Source organism: Lonchura striata, chromosome 12 (assembly GCF_046129695.1).
Source record: "Lonchura striata isolate bLonStr1 chromosome 12, bLonStr1.mat, whole genome shotgun sequence".
Classification (NCBI taxonomy): Eukaryota; Metazoa; Chordata; class Aves; order Passeriformes; family Estrildidae; genus Lonchura; species Lonchura striata.
This window is the reverse complement of record NC_134614.1, coordinates 23,872,081-23,890,313: the sequence shown is the minus strand read 5'-3', so window position 1 is coordinate 23,890,313 and position 18,233 is coordinate 23,872,081. Positions and strand designations below refer to the sequence as shown.

General features: G+C 48.6%; 3 protein-coding genes and 1 non-coding gene across 4 annotated transcripts in view; 3 read left to right on the top strand and 1 right to left on the bottom strand.

The window, feature by feature from the left end:
- The window catches only part of IFT122 (intraflagellar transport 122), a 30,143-nt gene extending 17,818 nt beyond the window's left edge, over window positions 1-12,325 (bottom strand). Inside the window, exons 1-15 of the mRNA XM_021542559.2 lie at window positions 12,217-12,325; window positions 11,990-12,056; window positions 10,710-10,794; window positions 9,815-9,893; window positions 9,006-9,082; window positions 8,516-8,582; window positions 7,605-7,751; window positions 6,792-6,867; window positions 6,074-6,265; window positions 5,232-5,370; window positions 4,446-4,648; window positions 3,839-3,976; window positions 2,976-3,140; window positions 1,955-2,152; window positions 257-397 (exon numbers count right to left, since the gene is read on the bottom strand). Coding sequence (XP_021398234.2) covers window positions 257-397; window positions 1,955-2,152; window positions 2,976-3,140; window positions 3,839-3,976; window positions 4,446-4,648; window positions 5,232-5,370; window positions 6,074-6,265; window positions 6,792-6,867; window positions 7,605-7,751; window positions 8,516-8,582; window positions 9,006-9,082; window positions 9,815-9,893; window positions 10,710-10,794; window positions 11,990-12,056; window positions 12,217-12,257 — 1,815 coding nt within the window. The 5' untranslated portion in view covers window positions 12,258-12,325. The remainder of the gene's footprint in view (window positions 1-256; window positions 398-1,954; window positions 2,153-2,975; window positions 3,141-3,838; window positions 3,977-4,445; window positions 4,649-5,231; window positions 5,371-6,073; window positions 6,266-6,791; window positions 6,868-7,604; window positions 7,752-8,515; window positions 8,583-9,005; window positions 9,083-9,814; window positions 9,894-10,709; window positions 10,795-11,989; window positions 12,057-12,216) is intronic.
- A 146-nt stretch (window positions 12,326-12,471) lies between these two features.
- Window positions 12,472-16,098, top strand: MBD4 (methyl-CpG binding domain 4, DNA glycosylase). The gene is made up of 8 exons (XM_021542528.2): window positions 12,472-12,497; window positions 12,676-12,810; window positions 12,998-13,809; window positions 14,162-14,236; window positions 14,523-14,657; window positions 14,890-15,039; window positions 15,648-15,751; window positions 15,895-16,098. The coding sequence occupies exons 1-8, from the start codon at window positions 12,472-12,474 to the stop codon at window positions 15,970-15,972; spliced, it is 1,515 nt and encodes a 504-aa protein (XP_021398203.2). The 3' UTR covers window positions 15,973-16,098.
- A 512-nt stretch (window positions 16,099-16,610) lies between these two features.
- Window positions 16,611-18,233, top strand: RPL32 (ribosomal protein L32). Its single transcript, XM_021542563.2, has 4 exons — window positions 16,611-16,742; window positions 17,268-17,368; window positions 17,563-17,744; window positions 18,061-18,233. Exons 2-4 carry the CDS (start codon window positions 17,273-17,275, stop codon window positions 18,188-18,190), a joined length of 408 nt encoding a protein of 135 aa, XP_021398238.1. The 5' UTR covers window positions 16,611-16,742; window positions 17,268-17,272; the 3' UTR covers window positions 18,191-18,233.
- LOC116184108 (small nucleolar RNA SNORA7) lies at window positions 17,069-17,204 on the top strand. The gene has a single exon (XR_004148848.1). It is a non-coding gene; the product is annotated as a small nucleolar RNA SNORA7 (small nucleolar RNA).

The following is an 18,233-nucleotide window of genomic DNA, read 5'->3' as shown; positions in this document are numbered from 1 at the left end:
TCAAAACACGTTGATTTAGAACATGGCATTTATCTAGAGAGATACATTAGATTGCAGTTCAAAACCTCATCTCAAAATCCTGAGTTTGTAACAAACAATTGGTTTGTTTGTGGAATAAGACACAGAAAAGACAAGCAAGACAGTAACCCAGAACACCACGCATTCCAGTTATAAAACATGCGTTATACTCGTGCATACACATATATATAAATATCAAACCCAAGCTTTCTGCTAAACAAGTAAATGAATGCTTTACCTTTTTAGCAGTTTCAAACTCCAGCCCTTCCAAGGCTTCCATAGCCAGCTCTCTCCAGTCAGCATCAGTCACTCCTAAACACGCAATTTGATAGGCTTCTTTAAACATTTTTCGTTCCAGATATTGATACATGGGTGCAGACTGAGGATTGTCATAGGAAAAAACAGGCATCAGAAAGGATAATACTGAAATGTATTAGTGAAATTCTCTACATATATTGGACAAAAAAATATATCTATTCTAATCACAACTGTTACAAGCTGCCCAGAGAATAAACATCTCCATTTTGTACAAAGACAGAACATTCTGGGGTGATCTTTATCTTATCTCTAGACAAGCTGGGTTAATTACATTCCAAACTCATCCATTTTGAAACCTTCAGTTCCTTGCAATATTAGGAAGTAGTTAAGGATGTGAATTCTTCTGGGCATAGAGCACGCTAAAAATGACGCACACCGAGCTTGCTGAGTACTGTGGAAGCAGAGCAAAGGAGGGGCAGCGTGCTCCCAGGGGCCAAGGGCAGGAGGAGTGGGAACACCCAGACACGGCAAGGGGAGTGAAGCAGCCCTCCTGCCCCAGCCTCCAGGACAAAGCTGTGCTGCCAGGCTGGGACTGGACCGGCCCAAAAGGCACTGGGGCTTCCAGGACCTGCCCCAAAGGAAACCCCCGTGGGGAGCTGCCAGCTGCTGCAGGGTGACTGTACAACACAGACAGATGTGCAGCCACAGCCGGAGCCCCCTGAGGGAACAGGGAGCACTGCAGCATCACTGCAGCCTCAGCCCAGCATGACGCAGGTCCATTTCTGCACCACTTTTACCAGTTTATCTGAACACTGCAGTCTCTGCTACTGCCTCTCTCCAAATGCATGCTTTGGACAAGCTGCTTGAGATGCTGCACTGTAACTCTGTGGCACCCTGGTGCCTACAGCATGCCAAAGGCAGACAGGAGTGCTCAAGGACTGGTGATCCTGTCTGTGGCTGCCAAACCCCTGGACAACCCAGAGCTGGGCCAAGGACCTGCCCAGGACCTCAGGGGACAAGGGTCTGTAGCACAGGTGTCCCTTAGGCAATACAAGCACAAGACATTCTGCCTTCTTCTTCAGTTCGCAGAGGCAAGTCCTGCACACTCTTGGATGCACAGAGTCACAGCCCTTCTACCTTCTTTTTTTGCTTTAGTTTTTGGTTTGTTTTTTTTTTTTCACTTCCATGATGACAGAAATCAGCATTTTATGGAAGGCAGTCCCTAAATTTTGAATAAAAAGACCACAAAGGTACTTTACATTCAGACTAAAATATTCCATTTAAATATTGCCTAAAGACATCTAGATGAAGCAACAATAAAACTGTATTTAATGTATTCAAGAAAAATTAAATTACAATGGAGAAAAGTGATATAGAGTGAACACAATAAAAATCCTGCAGGAGGTAAGGCCTGCAGTATATTAGATTATGTGCATTTGCAAGTAGAAAGGGAGAATCAGAAACAATTACCAACAGCAAAAATGAAGTTAGGTTAATTAATGCCAAAGAAACAAAAATAAATGAGATCACACAATATAGCTTAAATAACAATGAAGGAAGTGTGAACTGCTATCATTGTAGTAATGAAATACAAGTAAATCTCAGAAAACCTTCTTCAGTTGTTAAACATTCATGTTTATGAGATATAAAGCAACACTTAATGAGATTAAAGGATTACCTGCGGAACTTCAACTGCTGACATAGAGAAAACATGAAGGCAGAAGATCTTGGAGCCATTGTAACCCACAACAAAGCCTTGCAGTTTTTGCTGGTGGACGGGGAAGTTGCTAGCTTTGATATTGAGGTAACCGCCTCCAGAAAAGCAAAGCATATCCTCACACTGGGTATTCCAGGCCACACTATTAGCATTGGGTTCCTAATGACAAAACATCTCAGGATTACAACTGATGCAATCTTTGCTAAGAAACATGTTTCTTCAGCTGGAATGTTTGACTCATTACAGCCTGGTGTGCAAACACACATGATTATTCACATTTGCAATATCCTAACACCTAGAATATTCCTAAAGAGATTATCTGGGATGCATTTCACATGTTAATACTCAGCTATAATTGTCTTGCCTTTTATGTATATTTACTAGTGATTGCTACAATAATCTGTAAAACATAATACCAAATTCTACAATAATATACTGCTAGTTAGCACAATGAATTGATAATTTCTCAGTCCATTACACAAAGGAAGTTGCAGACCCTATCTTTGCAAGACTCCATCCTTGCTATCCAGTATGTTCTGAAAACATTTAATCAACATTAATAAGTGACTGCTAAACTGCCAATGAAGAGAGCATTATCATTTCTTTTATAGCCTATGAATACCCAACGAACAAAGATGTTTAGGCTTTAATTCTGTTCATACTAATGATAAAGCTAAAATGCTCATTAACTGTAATGCTTCAGAGGGAAGCAGGGCAGAGTTATAAATTAAACTGGAAAGATCACATGTCTAAGAGCTCTTTATTCAGCTGTTGCTCACATAGACTTCCTGTCTTCTCATTCCTACTCCACCATCTCTGAGAGGGTGGTTTTGATAAACAGATCACAGTTAAATTCTACAAGATGTGATTAACAGCATAAATGAATTTCTGCACAGCAACACTTCTGGGATGTTCTGTGCGCCAAACTACTTCCTGCCCTCCTGGCCCCCCTTTGAAAAGCCCCAGGGAGATGGATGTTGACCTGAAAGAGGAGCTCCTTGGTGTGGATGTCGTAGACGAGGCAGGTGTCGTTCTCGTCCACCACGGCCAGCTTGCTGCGCGACGCGCTCATGTCCAGGCAGCGCACGGCCGTGGCCTGCTTCAGCAGCACGATCGCCAGCGCGTTGTCCACGAAGATCTTCAGGATCTGGGAGATGGGAAACAACGTCACTCCAGACCTCCCTTCCCTAGAACTGCGGATAAAAGCTTCCGTGCCGTCTCAAGTGTGAAATGGCAAGCTTTTTCAGAGACAAACTGCAATAAAATTAGGGAAATGCTTCCATCTGAGGTCTCTTGAGCTGGCTGCTGCAACATGCTCTAGGTCTTTTACAAGCTTATACAGATAAATCAGATGCTGTGCATCCTGAGTTCTCCACTAGTCACACAATTTCATTAATACAGGAATACATTACACACAGCATCTCAACATCCTTGCTATGAGTACCCCTGGGCTCCAGCTTGGCACCTCCAGCTGCCACCTGGCGTGTGAAGCAGACAGCCCTGGAGAACACCTGGAGAACAGCCACACCCTCACAAGTGGTCACCAGGAGAAGTGTACACACCTCCAACCCCCCACTAAAGGCAAACCTCTCTTCACCAAGAACTCAATTTTTGTCAGTTAATACTAACAACTCACAGATACCCAGAGCCAGTTAAACATATTTGTATGAATTTTACTGTCAGAGAATGTGAAATACAGAAGTAATTAATTTTTAATCCCAAAATGAGACTGTCAAATACAATTCTAGGTTGCAGAAGAGCCTGCTGCTCCTAAGGTCTCCCTCTAAGAGCACAGAACACATTTCATTTGCAGTAGAAAGACACATACCAGAGATGATGTGTTACCTGACCGTTCTTTAGACCAACTAAGAGGCCTTCTCTTCCCGGAGGTCCTCCAATTACTTTAATGTAACGAATAAGAGATTCCATCAGCCATTCTCGTTCTTTAACACCACTAAATGAGAGGCACTGCAATCTCTTCTCCTAAGGACACAGTAAGGTATAAAACACAGCCTGGAGATGAAGACAAAAATCTCTGTTTGATGTGTGATGTTTATACCTATACTAGCAGGTGTGTCTGTTTTTACATTTAAAAATCATAAAGTCAAACACTCAATTTAAAGGGTGAATTCTTTAAGATTTTCCAATCCTATAAGCAAACAAAAACAAACACCTCCAGTCTTTTTCTAGTAGTTCTCTCCCACCCAAAAGTACCCCTGGATTCTGTACTAATTTATCAAATTCACTCTAGAGCCTGCTTTACTGAACCAGAGACACCCGAGCCACGCCACAGTGCTGCCCAGCAGCATGGGAGCACTACAGGGCACAGCAGGACTGCCTTGGGAAGTGCTGCAGCAACTCCCACGGGACAGTTACGTCCTGCCAGCCCCTGTCTGGGACAGCCTTGACACTGAACACAGCCCAGGACCACTCTAGCTTTTAAGGCACATACCTGGCATAAAATAATGTGATCTGAACACACCACCAGCAAGTTACATTCAAATTTCTTTATGATCTTTTCCTTCACCCGATAGTACATATCTGCAGAGTCATCCGAGTACAACTCGTAAATCAGGATTTTCTCTGGCATCTGGATGGCTAATCTGTTTTTGTAAATTGCAATTTTCTTCACAAGCTCTCTGCCTTTTATCCTAACTAAAAAGAAAAAACACCAAAATGATAAACTGACACAAAAATAACATACAGAAATCAGAGAACTAATACACTGAAACTGAATCTCCCTAGAGCATTTCTAAAATTCAGAGCACATTCCTGCTCAGATATGTTTGCTGCTCTACGTAATCTACTATCCCTGTCACAGTTTGCCACCCTCTATGAACAGCACATTCTGGAGCAGTACTTCAAATCCTTGCCATAAAAAGCCACAGAAACGAAGAAACAAAATAAGCACAAATGCTTGAGGTTACAAGTAAGGAAAATAAAAGCTGAATATAACACACAGTATTTTTATCTCATTTTCAGGGATTAAAACCTTATTTTAAGAGCCCCTGTCCCTCCCAGTCTCTTTTCCAATCCCCACATCCTTCATTAAACTTGTCAGTGCTGAATTTGCATGCTCCAAGTTTGCACTCTCCTCATCTGAAGTGTGTTCCACGGTTTGACTGCCAAAGTGACAACAGCCTGTCAGGTACATGCAGTGTATATTCCAAGTGTCCTGATAGATACTAATTAAAACAAGCTGCATGAAGCTTTGTCCTGCTTGCAAGTGTGGAATTACCTTTTTGCTCCGTGATGAGGTGCTGGACAATAACATCAGTCATGCTGTCCCTGTAGGCATAGCGATCTTTATAGAGGCCATGGACAGTGCTGAAAATCAGCTGGTAGAAGGAGATGGTTCCATCCTGACACCCTACTGCCTGGACGAAGAAGGGAATAATTTCAGTTAAGTGGTACACACAGGTGAGAACTGGCAGAGTGTGTGGTGTTTTCAGGAAGACTGTGTCCCTTTTCCTGCACAATGAATAGACTGACACCAGTTACAGCTGACTTATATTTAACCATGGTGCAAGTGCACTGAGAATGGACTGAATGGACTGATCTCACCACAGACCATGGGGACCACCATGCTGGGGGGCCTTGGGCTTATTTGGTTGGGGTTTTGCTTAGATTTTTTACAGAGGGGGTGTGTTTGTTTCTTCATTTATAAATTTGCTTTAATTCTCTTACCACTTGTACAGGACTCAAGAGTGCAGCATTTTGGGCTGACAGTTGCCCTGTAGGCATTTTCTTCCCATCATGGAATTAGATTTGGTCAATTCCAGAAGTTATTAGCTGATATTTTAAATTATTTTTCCCTCCTCTTTTTTAAACCAAAATGCAGCAAACACCTTACCACTTGAGAGCACTTGAGAGTTGTGATGCTCCTTAGATCCTTCTTACAGCTCAGGTTTTACTTTGGTGGAATATATGTAATTCCAGTGGCAGTTATAGGACCTCCCTAGACATTGCTGAGGTTCTACTGCATGAGTAGGGGTGTCCAAGCAACTAAGCTGAAAATGTATGATCTTACTTTCTGTAACAAATTCCCTGTGAAAATGTTAGAAAAACGTCCCTACTCACCACATAGTTGGAGTCTGGTTTAACTTTGCAGGTCCACACCCAGCTGCTCTGCTCTCCCACAGTGCCCAGCCGTACCCCGTCCCTTGTGAAGAGGGAAACCTGTCTGTCTGAACCTCCCAGCAAAAGATACTCTCCTTTAGTAAAGTAGCTGATGCAGCATGGGTCAAAATTGAGCACTCTGTCCTTCCCAATCTACAAGGGAAAATAAACCAAAAAAACCAATCAAAAACATTAACAAAAGGATTTCTTTCCTGAAAACAACAAGTGCCATCACTGACACCATTCATCTCCTCCATGCATGGCCTTTCAATACCCAGAACCACTGACTATTTTAAGATTCCCAAAGACAGTTCTAAAGTACATCCAAGAATCCCTCCAGTCCCAAACCATTCTGCTCAGAATGCAACAACTCCCAAAACCCCTTTAACTAGCTGAAAAAACCCACAAAAATGTTCTCTACAGACCAGTGAACCATGTCACACAAGTCAGCAGAGTTGTAAGAGCTTTAATGGAAGAACTGTAAGACAGTAGCTGAGCTGCTATGTGGGAAATAAGAGCTGAAGGAGTAATGGTTGTTGAAAAACAGTTGACTCATAAAAGGCTGGGAAAACAGAAGACATTTAATGTAATTAATAAAGCACTTGTATACAAATATTTTACTGTGGGACGCAGAACCAAAAATACCCTGTGAGTCTTGAATAAACTCTCTAAGACATACCTGCTTGCCACTCAGGTGATAAAAGGAGAGCTTCTGACCCCAGTCTGCCACAGCTAAAATGTCATTGCGTTCATCTCTGCAGAAAAAAAACCCAAAAAACTAGTAATTCTACAGCAATTTAATTAACAAATCTCTAAGAGCAACAAAACCAAGTAGCAGAGTAGCATAATTCACTTCATGTTACTCTTTAAAAAAAGTCACAAACTGAAAGGAAAGCAGTTTGTCATTTAAACCTCTGGAAAAGAGCTTGGGGACACAAAATCAAAATCAGTATCCTCTACAGGAATAACTCAAAGCTTGAAAGGGGGTCAGGCTCTGCTCCCAGGGAACAGGGACACAACAAGAGCAAATGGCCTTAAGCTTTGCCAGGGAAGGTTTAGGATGGATATTGGGAGAATTTCTTCCCTGAAAGGGCTGTCCAGCCCGGGCACAGCTGCCCACAGCAGGGGTGGAGTCCCCTGGAGGGATTTAAAAGCCGTGTGGATGTGGCCTTGGCGACAGGTGTTAGTGGTGGCTTTGGCACTGCTGTGGCAATGGCTGGATTTGATGTCTCAAAGGGCTTTTCCAATCTAAACAGTCCCACCTCTCCAATCTAAACTTGTTCCCAGGTTCTCCACTCAGTTCCCAGGTTTTCCGTTCAGTTGAAGACTGGCAGCAACGCCAAAACCCCAATATATAATCACTTCAAGAAGGTAACACACATGGCATTAATCTGCTCCATCAGGGATAAAAGTCAAGCCTTTCTGCAATCAATGAGCCAAGAATTATCTATTCTATTTATGTATGAAAAAAAGGAAGGATGAAATTATTTACCTGGAAGGATTCCAACAAATTGACCATACTGGAGAGGAAGAGCCCCCCGGCCTCTCTATTTTCACTTTCTCATCACCATTTTTGTTTCTTATGCTGACAGTGCCATTGAACATCCCCAAAGCAAGGTACTGGCCATCATTTGTCCAGCTGAGAAAACACATACATACTGAAGAGTAAACAACTACAAACAAACAGCAGGAAGGCAGGATGGTATATAGCACACTCACACAGGAATGGCAGATAAAAGTACATTTATAAGAGGGAGTTCTGGGAGGTGGCTAGCAATCCTATGGTTTGTTTATGCATTTAAATCCACATTTATAGCAACAGCACACTCTACATCAAGGACATTTTATCATATACACAGTAAATTAAAGCTTGCAATATTTGCAACATGTGCTAAGTAAGATACCTATTGGGGATGGCAGTCTGGGAGCAGACCGAAATGCTTTAAAAGCCACATTTAGAACATGATCAGACAGAACTGTCTGGTGTAGGACAGGGGAGGCCTAGGGTCTATTCTGGTCTCTTCTTCAGTCAGATGAATGACTTCAGTTATGAATCCCTGCTTCAGGTTCTCCACAAAGAAAATACCTTCTTCAACTGAAAACACCAACAGTACAGGGAATGAACTACAAACACTGCTAGTACTTTTCCTCTAACTTCAATTTATTGTTGTTGTACAAGACAGGTGAACAGACGGACAGAACACCTAAGACACCTCCTCAAGACCAGAATCTGTCTCTGATGCCTTCAGAAGAATTTGGTTATAAACAGGACCAAGCATAACCCAACACTTTTGATACTGAAAAAGAAGGAGGGAAAAGTCCTTTTTTTTAAAGCTTCCATCTTACTTACAATGGTTTGTATTGAAACTAACTGAAATGACACGGCTAACCCTTAAAACTTACCTACAGCAAGTAATCCTGCAGCTGGTTTTATGTTTAGAGACTGACTTCTGTTCTGGAGACCACAAGCCTTGATGAAAGAAAAAAAAAAGCCAATGACAAGTAAGTATGTGCCAGTGTTCTGACTGGAAACTAATACTGTCAGAGAACTCAGCTGGGATTTTAGAGGCATCAAATGTCCACTGCTAGTGGACATTTAAATACATATTATTTATTATTAAATAGGGGCGAAAAAAATCCACCTAAATAACAGAGGGTGTCTGCAAAAAGCTCCAGTAAGAGAGCAGCACATCTGATCCTGTGACCCCTCACTACACTGTCCTTTCCCACTGAGTCTAAGTGATTTAAATCCGCTTCCAATGTCACTGAACATTAGGTAGCTTTGTGTCCCACCTCTCCTGGAGTTATCTCCCACCCGTCTGTGGTTAGCTTGGCTATCCAGCTGTAATGGAATTCACTGTCTCAATGGGAAAGTCCAAGGGAGAAGACATACCAAAATCCCCAGACGAGCAGGATGCCAACTGATGAGTGAGAGGATTGTACGAGATGCACTGGATAGAGTCATTATGCCTAGAATTAAGTTACAATCAGATCTCAATAAATCATTCTTAAATGTCCCTTTTCTGACTTTCAGCAAGTGAGCTGAAAGCCTTAGCAGATGCCAAAATAATTGGATTGGTTTATAGTATGTCAAGTAAGTCTGCTATTACTGTAAAGTAAATCAGTAATAAACCTTGTAAAAGCTGCCTCCAAGTAGCAGGATTCACTGTATTTCATCAAGATTACAGCAACTGTTTGTGAAATATGATTGAAGGTTGTATCCAAATCCTAAACCATGTGTGCCTGTGCAGGCTCTGTGCAGTGACCAGCTAACTCTTGATAAATGTGCAGTCAGGAGAACATGAAGCTGTTGCTTCAGAGGGCTGGAGCCAAATGATTGAAATATACCAGAAGTTCCAAACCTATCTTTAATTTGATCTGTGAACCAGAATTATGATTTATTATAGAAGACTGGTCATGTTATGTTTCATTTTACTCTGACCTATTCTGAGTTTCCTTAGTTCTCTGTCAGCCCTCTAAATTCACAGATTTCTCTGGACTTCCCACCTCCTTTTATGCCTTTAATTGCTTTCCTGCCTCATTCAGATACTTCAGCTGTTCTTTTCCTCCTCCCTCCCCTATCACCCCTTTTCTCTGACCTTAGTGAACCTTCTCCCAAGTCTAATAGCTCGTGCTCTTTAGTCGCAGCAGTGCATAATCAAAATCAGCTTCTGAGGCACAGAACTGAACGGCATCACTTACGTGTACTTCAGAATTCCTTCTAACTTTGAAGTCCAAATTATCACACTTTTATCAGCAGAGCCAGATGCAAAACGCTTGCCTAGGAATTAGAGATAATTTAAATCCCACACATACAAGAATCACTTTCACTCCAAATACTCAATCAAAGAGAGAGCAAGAAGTTCTTGAATTCAACAAGACTCAAGTAATAAGGGGCTGACACTGAGTGCCTGTAAGTGCTGGTGCTTCCCCAGGCACATGGAGTTCCAGCGGCTGTACTGCACCATTTCCATGGCCTTGCTACTCACCAGTCCTTCCAGTGCTGCCCAGCCCCAAGCTGGAGATTGATGGGAACAGTGACAAGTGAAACTGGTACAAGGTCACAGGAACTCCCATCACCCAAACAGCAGCAGCTGCAGGAAGGCTCCTGCCCACAGAGTGAGTTCCACTGAATGAGAGTCGCAGAAAACTGGAAGCAGAGTGCACTGAGCAGGTAACATATGAAAGATCAGGGGACCAGGAACTACAGGAACTACCAGGAACTTCCTCTAGGACAGAGGAACTACAGGACTAAAACTCAGATGTAGGTGAGCAGTAGAAACAGGAATCTCTGAGGTGAGCCTTCTCATGAATATACACTTCACCAGTGCCAAGCTCAACACTTAAGTCAAAGAGCAGAGCAGTGGGACCACAGCTCTTGGGCTCACAGGTGACCTTACAGGTATTTGCACTGTACTCTGCACAGCAGATCACACCCTGCACTGGACAATAAACCCCAGCACTCATTAAAGAACAAACCCCAGCACCCCACACTGCGAGCCAAACAACGCCCATTTCTTCATTTTCAGTGGGCAATCCCAAACGGAGGAGATGCACTTTACAAAACAGGCTAACAACGCCCCAAGGTGCCATTTACCATCTTTGGCATAAGCCACGCAGTACACAGTGTCCTTATGTCCCTTCAAAGGTTGAATTAGGGTTCCATCAGAAGTATCATACACCTGTTCAAATGGGGAGAAAAAAACAATACAAACAAAAGAATTTACACAAAAAGCCCTTCATTGAATCAGAGGAACACATTTGGGTGGGAAGGGACTTCAAAGTTCACTCAATTCATGCCCTTGCCATGGGGCAGTGAGACCTTCCACTAAACCAGGCTGCTCCAAGCCCCATCCAACCTGGCCTAAAACACCGCCAGTGTGAGGGCTGGGATACAAAAGTACTGAAGGCCAGCAGATTATGCACTTCCTTTTGTGTCTGCTTTTTGGATTTCATATAGTTCATAAAAGACAAAACACTTTCTAGCACAGAAACAGCTTTCTGTAACATTATATTCTTAGAAAGAAGTCAGTACTAGAAAATAACACACACAAAGGACATTTTTCAACAGCTTGTTTGGCAGCTTGTTTTACATCTTATTGGCTTTTTATCTTTTATTTTTATATTTTACATCTTGCTGTTAAAACATCTTTCTACGCATTTTATGTTTAAGCATAATAATTACTGCAAAGGAACACCACTAAATACATGATTCTGTTAGCCCTGAAAATAACACTTGTTGTCCTGCAATGCTGAACTCCACCTTTACCATCCATCCATCCATCCATCCATCCATCCATCCATCCATCCATCCATCCATCCATCCATCCCTCCCTCCATCCATCCATCCATCCATCCATCCATCCATGCCTTCCTGCAGCTCCTACAGCTGCCCCACCTCACAGCTTCACAGGGCCTTTGAGCAGCTGGTCCTGAGCTGCTCTTGCAGCAGCCCCAAGGACCCACAAACAGCCTGAGGTGAATGTTCCCACACGGCGCCCACAATGCCAGGACACGGGTTTGAGCATGTTCCCTTGTCACCGAGATTTTAAAGAAACTTGCACCAGCACAGCCCCTGCACGCTGTGCCAGGACTAAGGGCAGGTTCATGGATCTCAAACCCCGGGCACAGCGCAAGAACATGAGATGACACAAATAACGTAAATCTCATTACTTTTGGAAAAAGAGCTTAAAACTTGGTAAGAAATATTTAAAAGCTTCAAAACACTTTAGAATTGGCCTGCATTAATATGTATGTTGCTGAGAGGCTGCACTGACAGAGATAAGGGGATTTCAGATAGGTTATATTCATAAGTTAATGTGAAAGAAATCACGCTTATACAGCTGAAAAGGAGAGAGGACAGGAAGGTTTCCCTACCAGCAGCCTGTTTCCAGCAGCAATTATCAACTGGGTCCCATCCGGCTTGAACGCGAGGTCGTAAATGCTGAGGGAAACAAACAAACCGAGAACCGCGTGTCAGGAGACAAAACAGATCGGGTGTGCCACAGGGCCAGCGCTGGTAGAGGCACCGACCCCGCTGGGAGCCCCCGCAGCCGGGGCCGCCGCTCGGAGCGGGACGGGCCGGCGCGCCCGGGGCCGCTCACCACTGCTCGGCCCTGTCGCGCCAGGTGAGCGCGGCCCGCATCCCCCGGACCCCGCACGGCCCGGCACGGCCCGGCACGGCTCGGCACGGCCCGGCACCGCCCCTCACGGCCGGGCCCGCTCCGCGCCGGGCGTCGCTCCGCGGCCCCGCCGCTGCCACGGGCAACGCGCCTGCGCCCGCGGCCCGCCGGCGCCAGGGGGCGCTGCCGGCGCCGCGGGGGCCGCTCGCGCGGGCGGGGCCGGGGCGGCGCCGGGAGATGGCGGCGCCGGGAGCGGCGCGCGGGTGAGCGCGGGGCGGGCCCGGCTGGGCCCGGTTGGACCGGGATCACGGGCCCCGAGTACGGGCCCCGTCCGCGGCTGCGCGCGGCCCGGCCCGGGCCCGGCTCGTGTGGCGGTCCGCGCCCCGCCGAGCCCGGAGCTCCGCCGGCAGCAGGACTTACCGCGCTCTTCTTCCCCCGCAGCCCCGGGGGCGGCGGTGGAGGCGCGGCGGCGGCGGAAGGGCCCGGCCCCGGGCGCAGGGCCCGCGGCTGGCAGCGGGTGAGCAGCCGCCGGCGGGCGGGCCGGACGGCCGGCAGGACCGACGTGTACTTCATCAGGTGAGGCTGCGGCTGCCAGCGGCTCTGTGTGGCTTCCCTGGCAGGAGCACAGCAACCTGCCCAGACGTCCCCGCAAAACTGGTTTTGTGCTTCGTTTTGGGGTTGTTTTTATGTACTATTGAAGATTTTTAAGCAAAGAGCGGGAAAATGAGAGTCATTGCTAATTTGCTTTCCTTTCCTACCACAGCCCTGAAGGGAAGAAGCTGAGGTCAAAACGAGCACTTGTGGAGTATTTACAGAAAACTGGGGAGACAACACTGAAAGCAGCAGATTTTGATTTTGCAGCTCCTCGAGGGAGTACACGCCCAGGATTGAGGGGATGTGGCACTGGAGCTGCGAGGACTGACCTGGAAAAGGAGGACTGCCAGAGCAAAGTGCAGGAGCTCCGTGCACAGAATGGTGCTGAGGTTGGAACTCAGAACATCCAGGCTGGGAATAGACACCTGGAAGATGCTATATCTACTGTGGAAGGCACAGATTTAGCAGTGGTAGGCATAAACCCAGAGGAGAGTTTGAAAACCAAAAGAAAGAGGGCAGATGGAAAAACTGTCCAAACAAGGAAGTGTGAGAAGGGCTCAGAAAGGAGGAACCAAGGTGACCCCAAGAGCAAGAGGCAGAGAAGAATCTCTAACACATGGGAGACCAAGTGTGCTCAGAACAAGAGGGTCCGTAGGCAGACAGATGCCTGTGGCACTGACAGCCAGGGAGTGGGGGCACTGGGTGCTGACCCTGCGGGTGCAGGGAGAGCTCTGTCAGCAATGCCCAGGGCACGGCTGGGCTCGGCGGCTGGCTCACACAGGGAGCTGGGTCATCTGCCAAAGCAGGGGCCATGCTCCGGTGGCACACCTGCTGCGAGGCCTGAGGAGGGATCCTCTGCTCTGGAGACGGGGAAAGTGCCAGGTCCAGGGGATCTGGGCGAGCAGCATGCGAAACCTGAGCCCGAGCTGGATGCTGAGCCGTGGGACAGGACGAGCTCCGCCGCAGCCACAACGTCACCAGGTGCGTGCTGTGAGAGCAGGAGGTGGTGCCAGCCTTCACCTTCTGCCCAGCCTCCCTTGGCTCTTGAGGCCACGTGTTCTGCTTCAGCTCGAGCTGCTCTGACATCCAGATCTCATTTGTATCCAACAGCATCTAAACTAATGCAGGCTTACTCAAAACTGAAACTCACTGTGCCAAGCTCTAAGCTGTACAGTGTCAGGCAAGATCTGAGGAGATTTAAGGTACATTTGTGTCCTGTACACGAGAAGAATTCCTTCTGTTTCCATCACTTTATAAAGAGGAAGTGGTGTGTGAAACATGACAGCAGAATACTTGGTGCTTTTTCTTAATGCTGAAATTTATTTCTTTACAGAAGAGTCTGTCCCACGAACACAAGTGGAGAGAAGGAAAACGAGTCCATATTTTTCCAGTAAATACAGCAAAGAAGGTATTTTATTTAGGGAAAGACATGTTTTTGCGGGGAAGGGATAGGATGGCTCAGGCTCAAGTGATGATGTGGAAAGTTCCTTGCAGCTTGACCCCCTTGGCTGCAGCTGTGCCAAGTGGGACACAGCCCCCCACAGCCCTGTAAAGGCTGTGTGGGAACTGCTGTGTCTACATCTATGCACAATGCCTCCACAAAAATGCTTCAGAGGTCTTTTTGTTCTTTTTCATTAAATAGGTAACACCATCCTTCCCTGTCTAATAAATGTTCCTGTGTTGCCCCTGTACAGCCCTCAGCCCACCCAGAAGAAAGGCCCTCAGAAAATGGACTCCTCCACGTTCTCCTTTCAATCTTATCCAGGAAACACTCTTCCATGATCCATGGAAGCTTCTCATTGCCACCATATTTCTCAACAAAACTTCAGGTAAGTAGAGAAGCAGGAGTAGGTGTGTAAATGTTTGGAGGTGTTACAGGGCTGAAACAGCTGCAGTTTTAATGGTATTAATGAAAGAATTGATTTATTTTAACTTGTGTCACTGTGGAATAATAATTCTTAGTTGGTACCTTACCTTGGAAAAGCTCACTTGAGAAAGCATATGGATAGGGCAGAAGGAGAACTCCAGCCCAGCCTCCTGCTTACAGGGTTCTTTCACCAGGGAAAATGGCTATTCCAGTGCTCTGGGAGTTCCTGAAGAAGTATCCTTCTCCTGAGGTAGCCAGGGCTGCAGACTGGAAAGAAATGTCAGAGCTGCTCAAGCCTCTTGGCCTCTACGAACTCAGAGCCAAAACCATCATCAGGTTCTCAGGTGGGTTTTCCTGACATCTGGAACAATCTTGGTTATGCTGGCAAAAGACAAACAGCTTTGGTGCAAGCGCTGCTCTGTGGCTCTCCTCTGTTGGGTGGTGGAGGCTGTTCTGCAGCATTTGGGATCCATTGGTGTCGCACAGGCAGAGCTGGTGGTCCCAGTCTGAGCTGGGAAGGAGATGCCAGCCATGGGGTGTTCTGCAGGAGAGAGAAACTCGTTGGAGCAGAAGCTCCCAAGCACCTGCAGTACTGCTGCTGTGTGTGAGCACTGTTACAGGTGGCTGTGCTCAGGGGTGCCCCAGTGACCTGCAGAATGCCCTTCCAGCTGGCATTTTTCTGATTCTGTACATAGAACCTGCAGAGGAGAATTTTGTTCTGATGGAAGATGTTATGGTTAAAACTCCCACGGTGGTTTGTTGAAAAGGAGTTTAAGATTAACCCGTGGGGATTCGTGGTCTGCATGCACCTGGAAACACCTAAAACTTACGGTTTTCATTTAAAATGAAGACATGTGAGAGTGGCACAGGGTCCTGGCCAGCTGCCTTATGTGCAGGCAGTGAGGGCAGGGTCTGTGTGTGCAGGTGCTGAGTACTGTGCCCTGCCTGGCAGGTGAGTACCTGAGCAAGGCGTGGCGCTACCCGATCGAGCTGCACGGCATCGGCAAGTACGGCAACGACTCCTACAGAATCTTCTGTGTTAACGAATGGAAGGAGGTGGGTGGTGCCCTTTGGGTCCTTCGGCATCTCACTTGTGCCCACTGACCCCCTGGCGCTGGAAAACCAATGCTCACAATGTGGGAGCGATGAGATACTTTAAGGTGTTTCAGTAAATATCTGACATTTTCCCTGTGTCTCAGGTACAGCCACAGGACCACAAGTTGAACGTGTACCACACGTGGCTGTGGGAGAACCGGGAGAGGCTGAGCATCGACTGAACTGAGCTGGGGATGACCTGGCCCCACCACCTTCCCTCGGGCACCCTCACAGTTCTGGGTGTAAATATTTGTGTGATGTCATGGAGTTACCGCTATTTTTTTTAATAAACGTGTCCCTGTTTTGTAGTGCCTGTCTCTTCTTGCAGCGCAGCTCTGTGCCCACAGCTGCCTCCCAGGCTGGGGTCCCGCTGGGCACAGCCGTCCAGTGGCCAGGCTGGGCACAGCCATCCGGTGGGGCCGGAGCGCTCGGGATCTGATGCCGGTGCTGGGCTGAGCGGGGGAGCCTGGGCCAGCAGCAGACCGGGCAGAGCACACCGCGCTCCGTGGCTGTGCCCCGGTGCTGCCGGAGGTACCGGCGCCTTGCCGGCCTCAGCCGCGCCGGGCCCGTGTCGCTGCGGCCGGGGAGCGCCGGGCGCGTTCCGCGTCCGCCGCGCCGCCAGGCGGCGCCCGCCCGCCCGCACTGGCGGAAGTGGCTGGCGGGCACAGCCTGCCTGTGACGGACAGGTCCTGTCAGCCCCGTAGCCAGCGCACCGTTCGTGGAGGTGAGCGGGAAGCACCGATCTGGGCGCCCCCGCCGGACTGAACCTCCCTGCCCGGTGCCACCTCACCGCGGCTGCGGCCTGGCCTCCGCGCCGCCCCGCCGGTGCCTGGGGCCCTGTGTGCGCGGCCGCAGCGCCACACGCCCCTGCCAGGACCGTGTCCCGTAAAGCGCTTGCGCGCTGGCCCCTCCCTCTCTCGCCCGGCCCGCGGTGGAGGCGCCATCGGCACCGGTGAGTCCTGGCCGAGCCATCCGCGGCCATCCGCGGCCATGGGGCCATCCGGGCCCCTGCGCTTCTGGCACGGACCGGTTTCCTCCCTTTCCCTTCTCCTCCGCCGCATCTTTTCCCCGCGGCGCGGAAAGCGGCCCCCGCGGGCGGGCACTGCTCCTCTGGCTGGGCGGCGCCGCGGCCTCACCCGCGGCCCTGCGCGGGCGGCGGGGCCGTGCTTGGTCACGAGCCGGGCCGGGGGCTCTGGAGCGGGGCTCTGGAGCCGGGGGTCTCGGTCGCTGCTTATCTCCGTGGCGCCGGGCAGGAGCATCGCGGGGCTGGCAGCGCGGCACCTCCCAGGATCGCATCTGGAGAGCTCCAAGTGCTCTGCCAGCTTCGGAGACGGGAGGAAGAGCCCCAGCAGATGAAGACCCATTCCCTCACCGGCCCGCCGTGGCCCTTGGGGGAAGGCAGTCTGCGACACGCGTGGCCCGCGGAGCTGCACCGCGCCTCGGGCACGCCCCTCGCTCACCCCGCTCTGTCCCGCAGCCACCATGCCTGCCCTCAGGCCTCTCGTGAAACCCAAGATCGTCAAGAAGAGAACCAAGAAGTTCATCCGGCACCAGTCTGACCGCTATGTCAAGATCAAGGTGAGGAGTTGCTGCCGCTTCCCAAGGACGGGAACTTTTGGGGTGTCTTTGATGTAGGGGGTGAAGGAAAGCCCAGCAGGATGGTGCCAAGCTGCAGTAGCTGGGCAGGGAGTGTGGAGGCCCGTGTAGGCAGCCCTCGGGCCAGCTGTGTTCAGGGTAGTCTCGTTTTGTAACTGTTCCCTGCATTTGTGCAGCGCAACTGGCGCAAACCCAGAGGCATCGACAACAGAGTGCGCCGGCGCTTCAAGGGACAGATCCTGATGCCCAACATCGGCTATGGCAGCAATAAGAAGACAAAACACATGCTGCCTACAGGCTTCAGAAAGTTCCTGGTCCACAATGTGAAAGAGCTGGAAGTGCTGATGATGAGCAACAAGTGAGTGTGTGGGGCCTGTACTCCCACCTGGGAGCGGTGGCATGGTCGGGATGGAATGAGGAAAATCATTGCCTTTGAGAGCACAGATGCCCTCACAATTCCCTCAGTGCCACTGGAAGGTGGGGGCACAGAGAGGCCTTGGGGCTGGCAGTCTCATCCCCTTGGCAAAAATATGCAACAGTGGTGAGCCAGGCTGTGCCACATTACTGGTAACCACAGTCAGAACATGTGCTGCCATGGTGGCGTGGTCCAGAGGGCTTTGCCTCAGCTCTGGGTGCTGCTGGAGCCAAGCCCAACACTGTCTGTCTCCCAACAGGTCGTACTGTGCAGAGATTGCCCACAATGTGTCCTCGAAGAACAGGAAGGTGATAGTGGAGAGAGCTGCACAGCTCGCCATCAAGATCACCAACCCCAATGCCAGACTGCGGAGCGAGGAGAACGAGTAGCAGCCTCTGCAGCACAGGTGTATTTAATAAAGCCTCAGTCCAA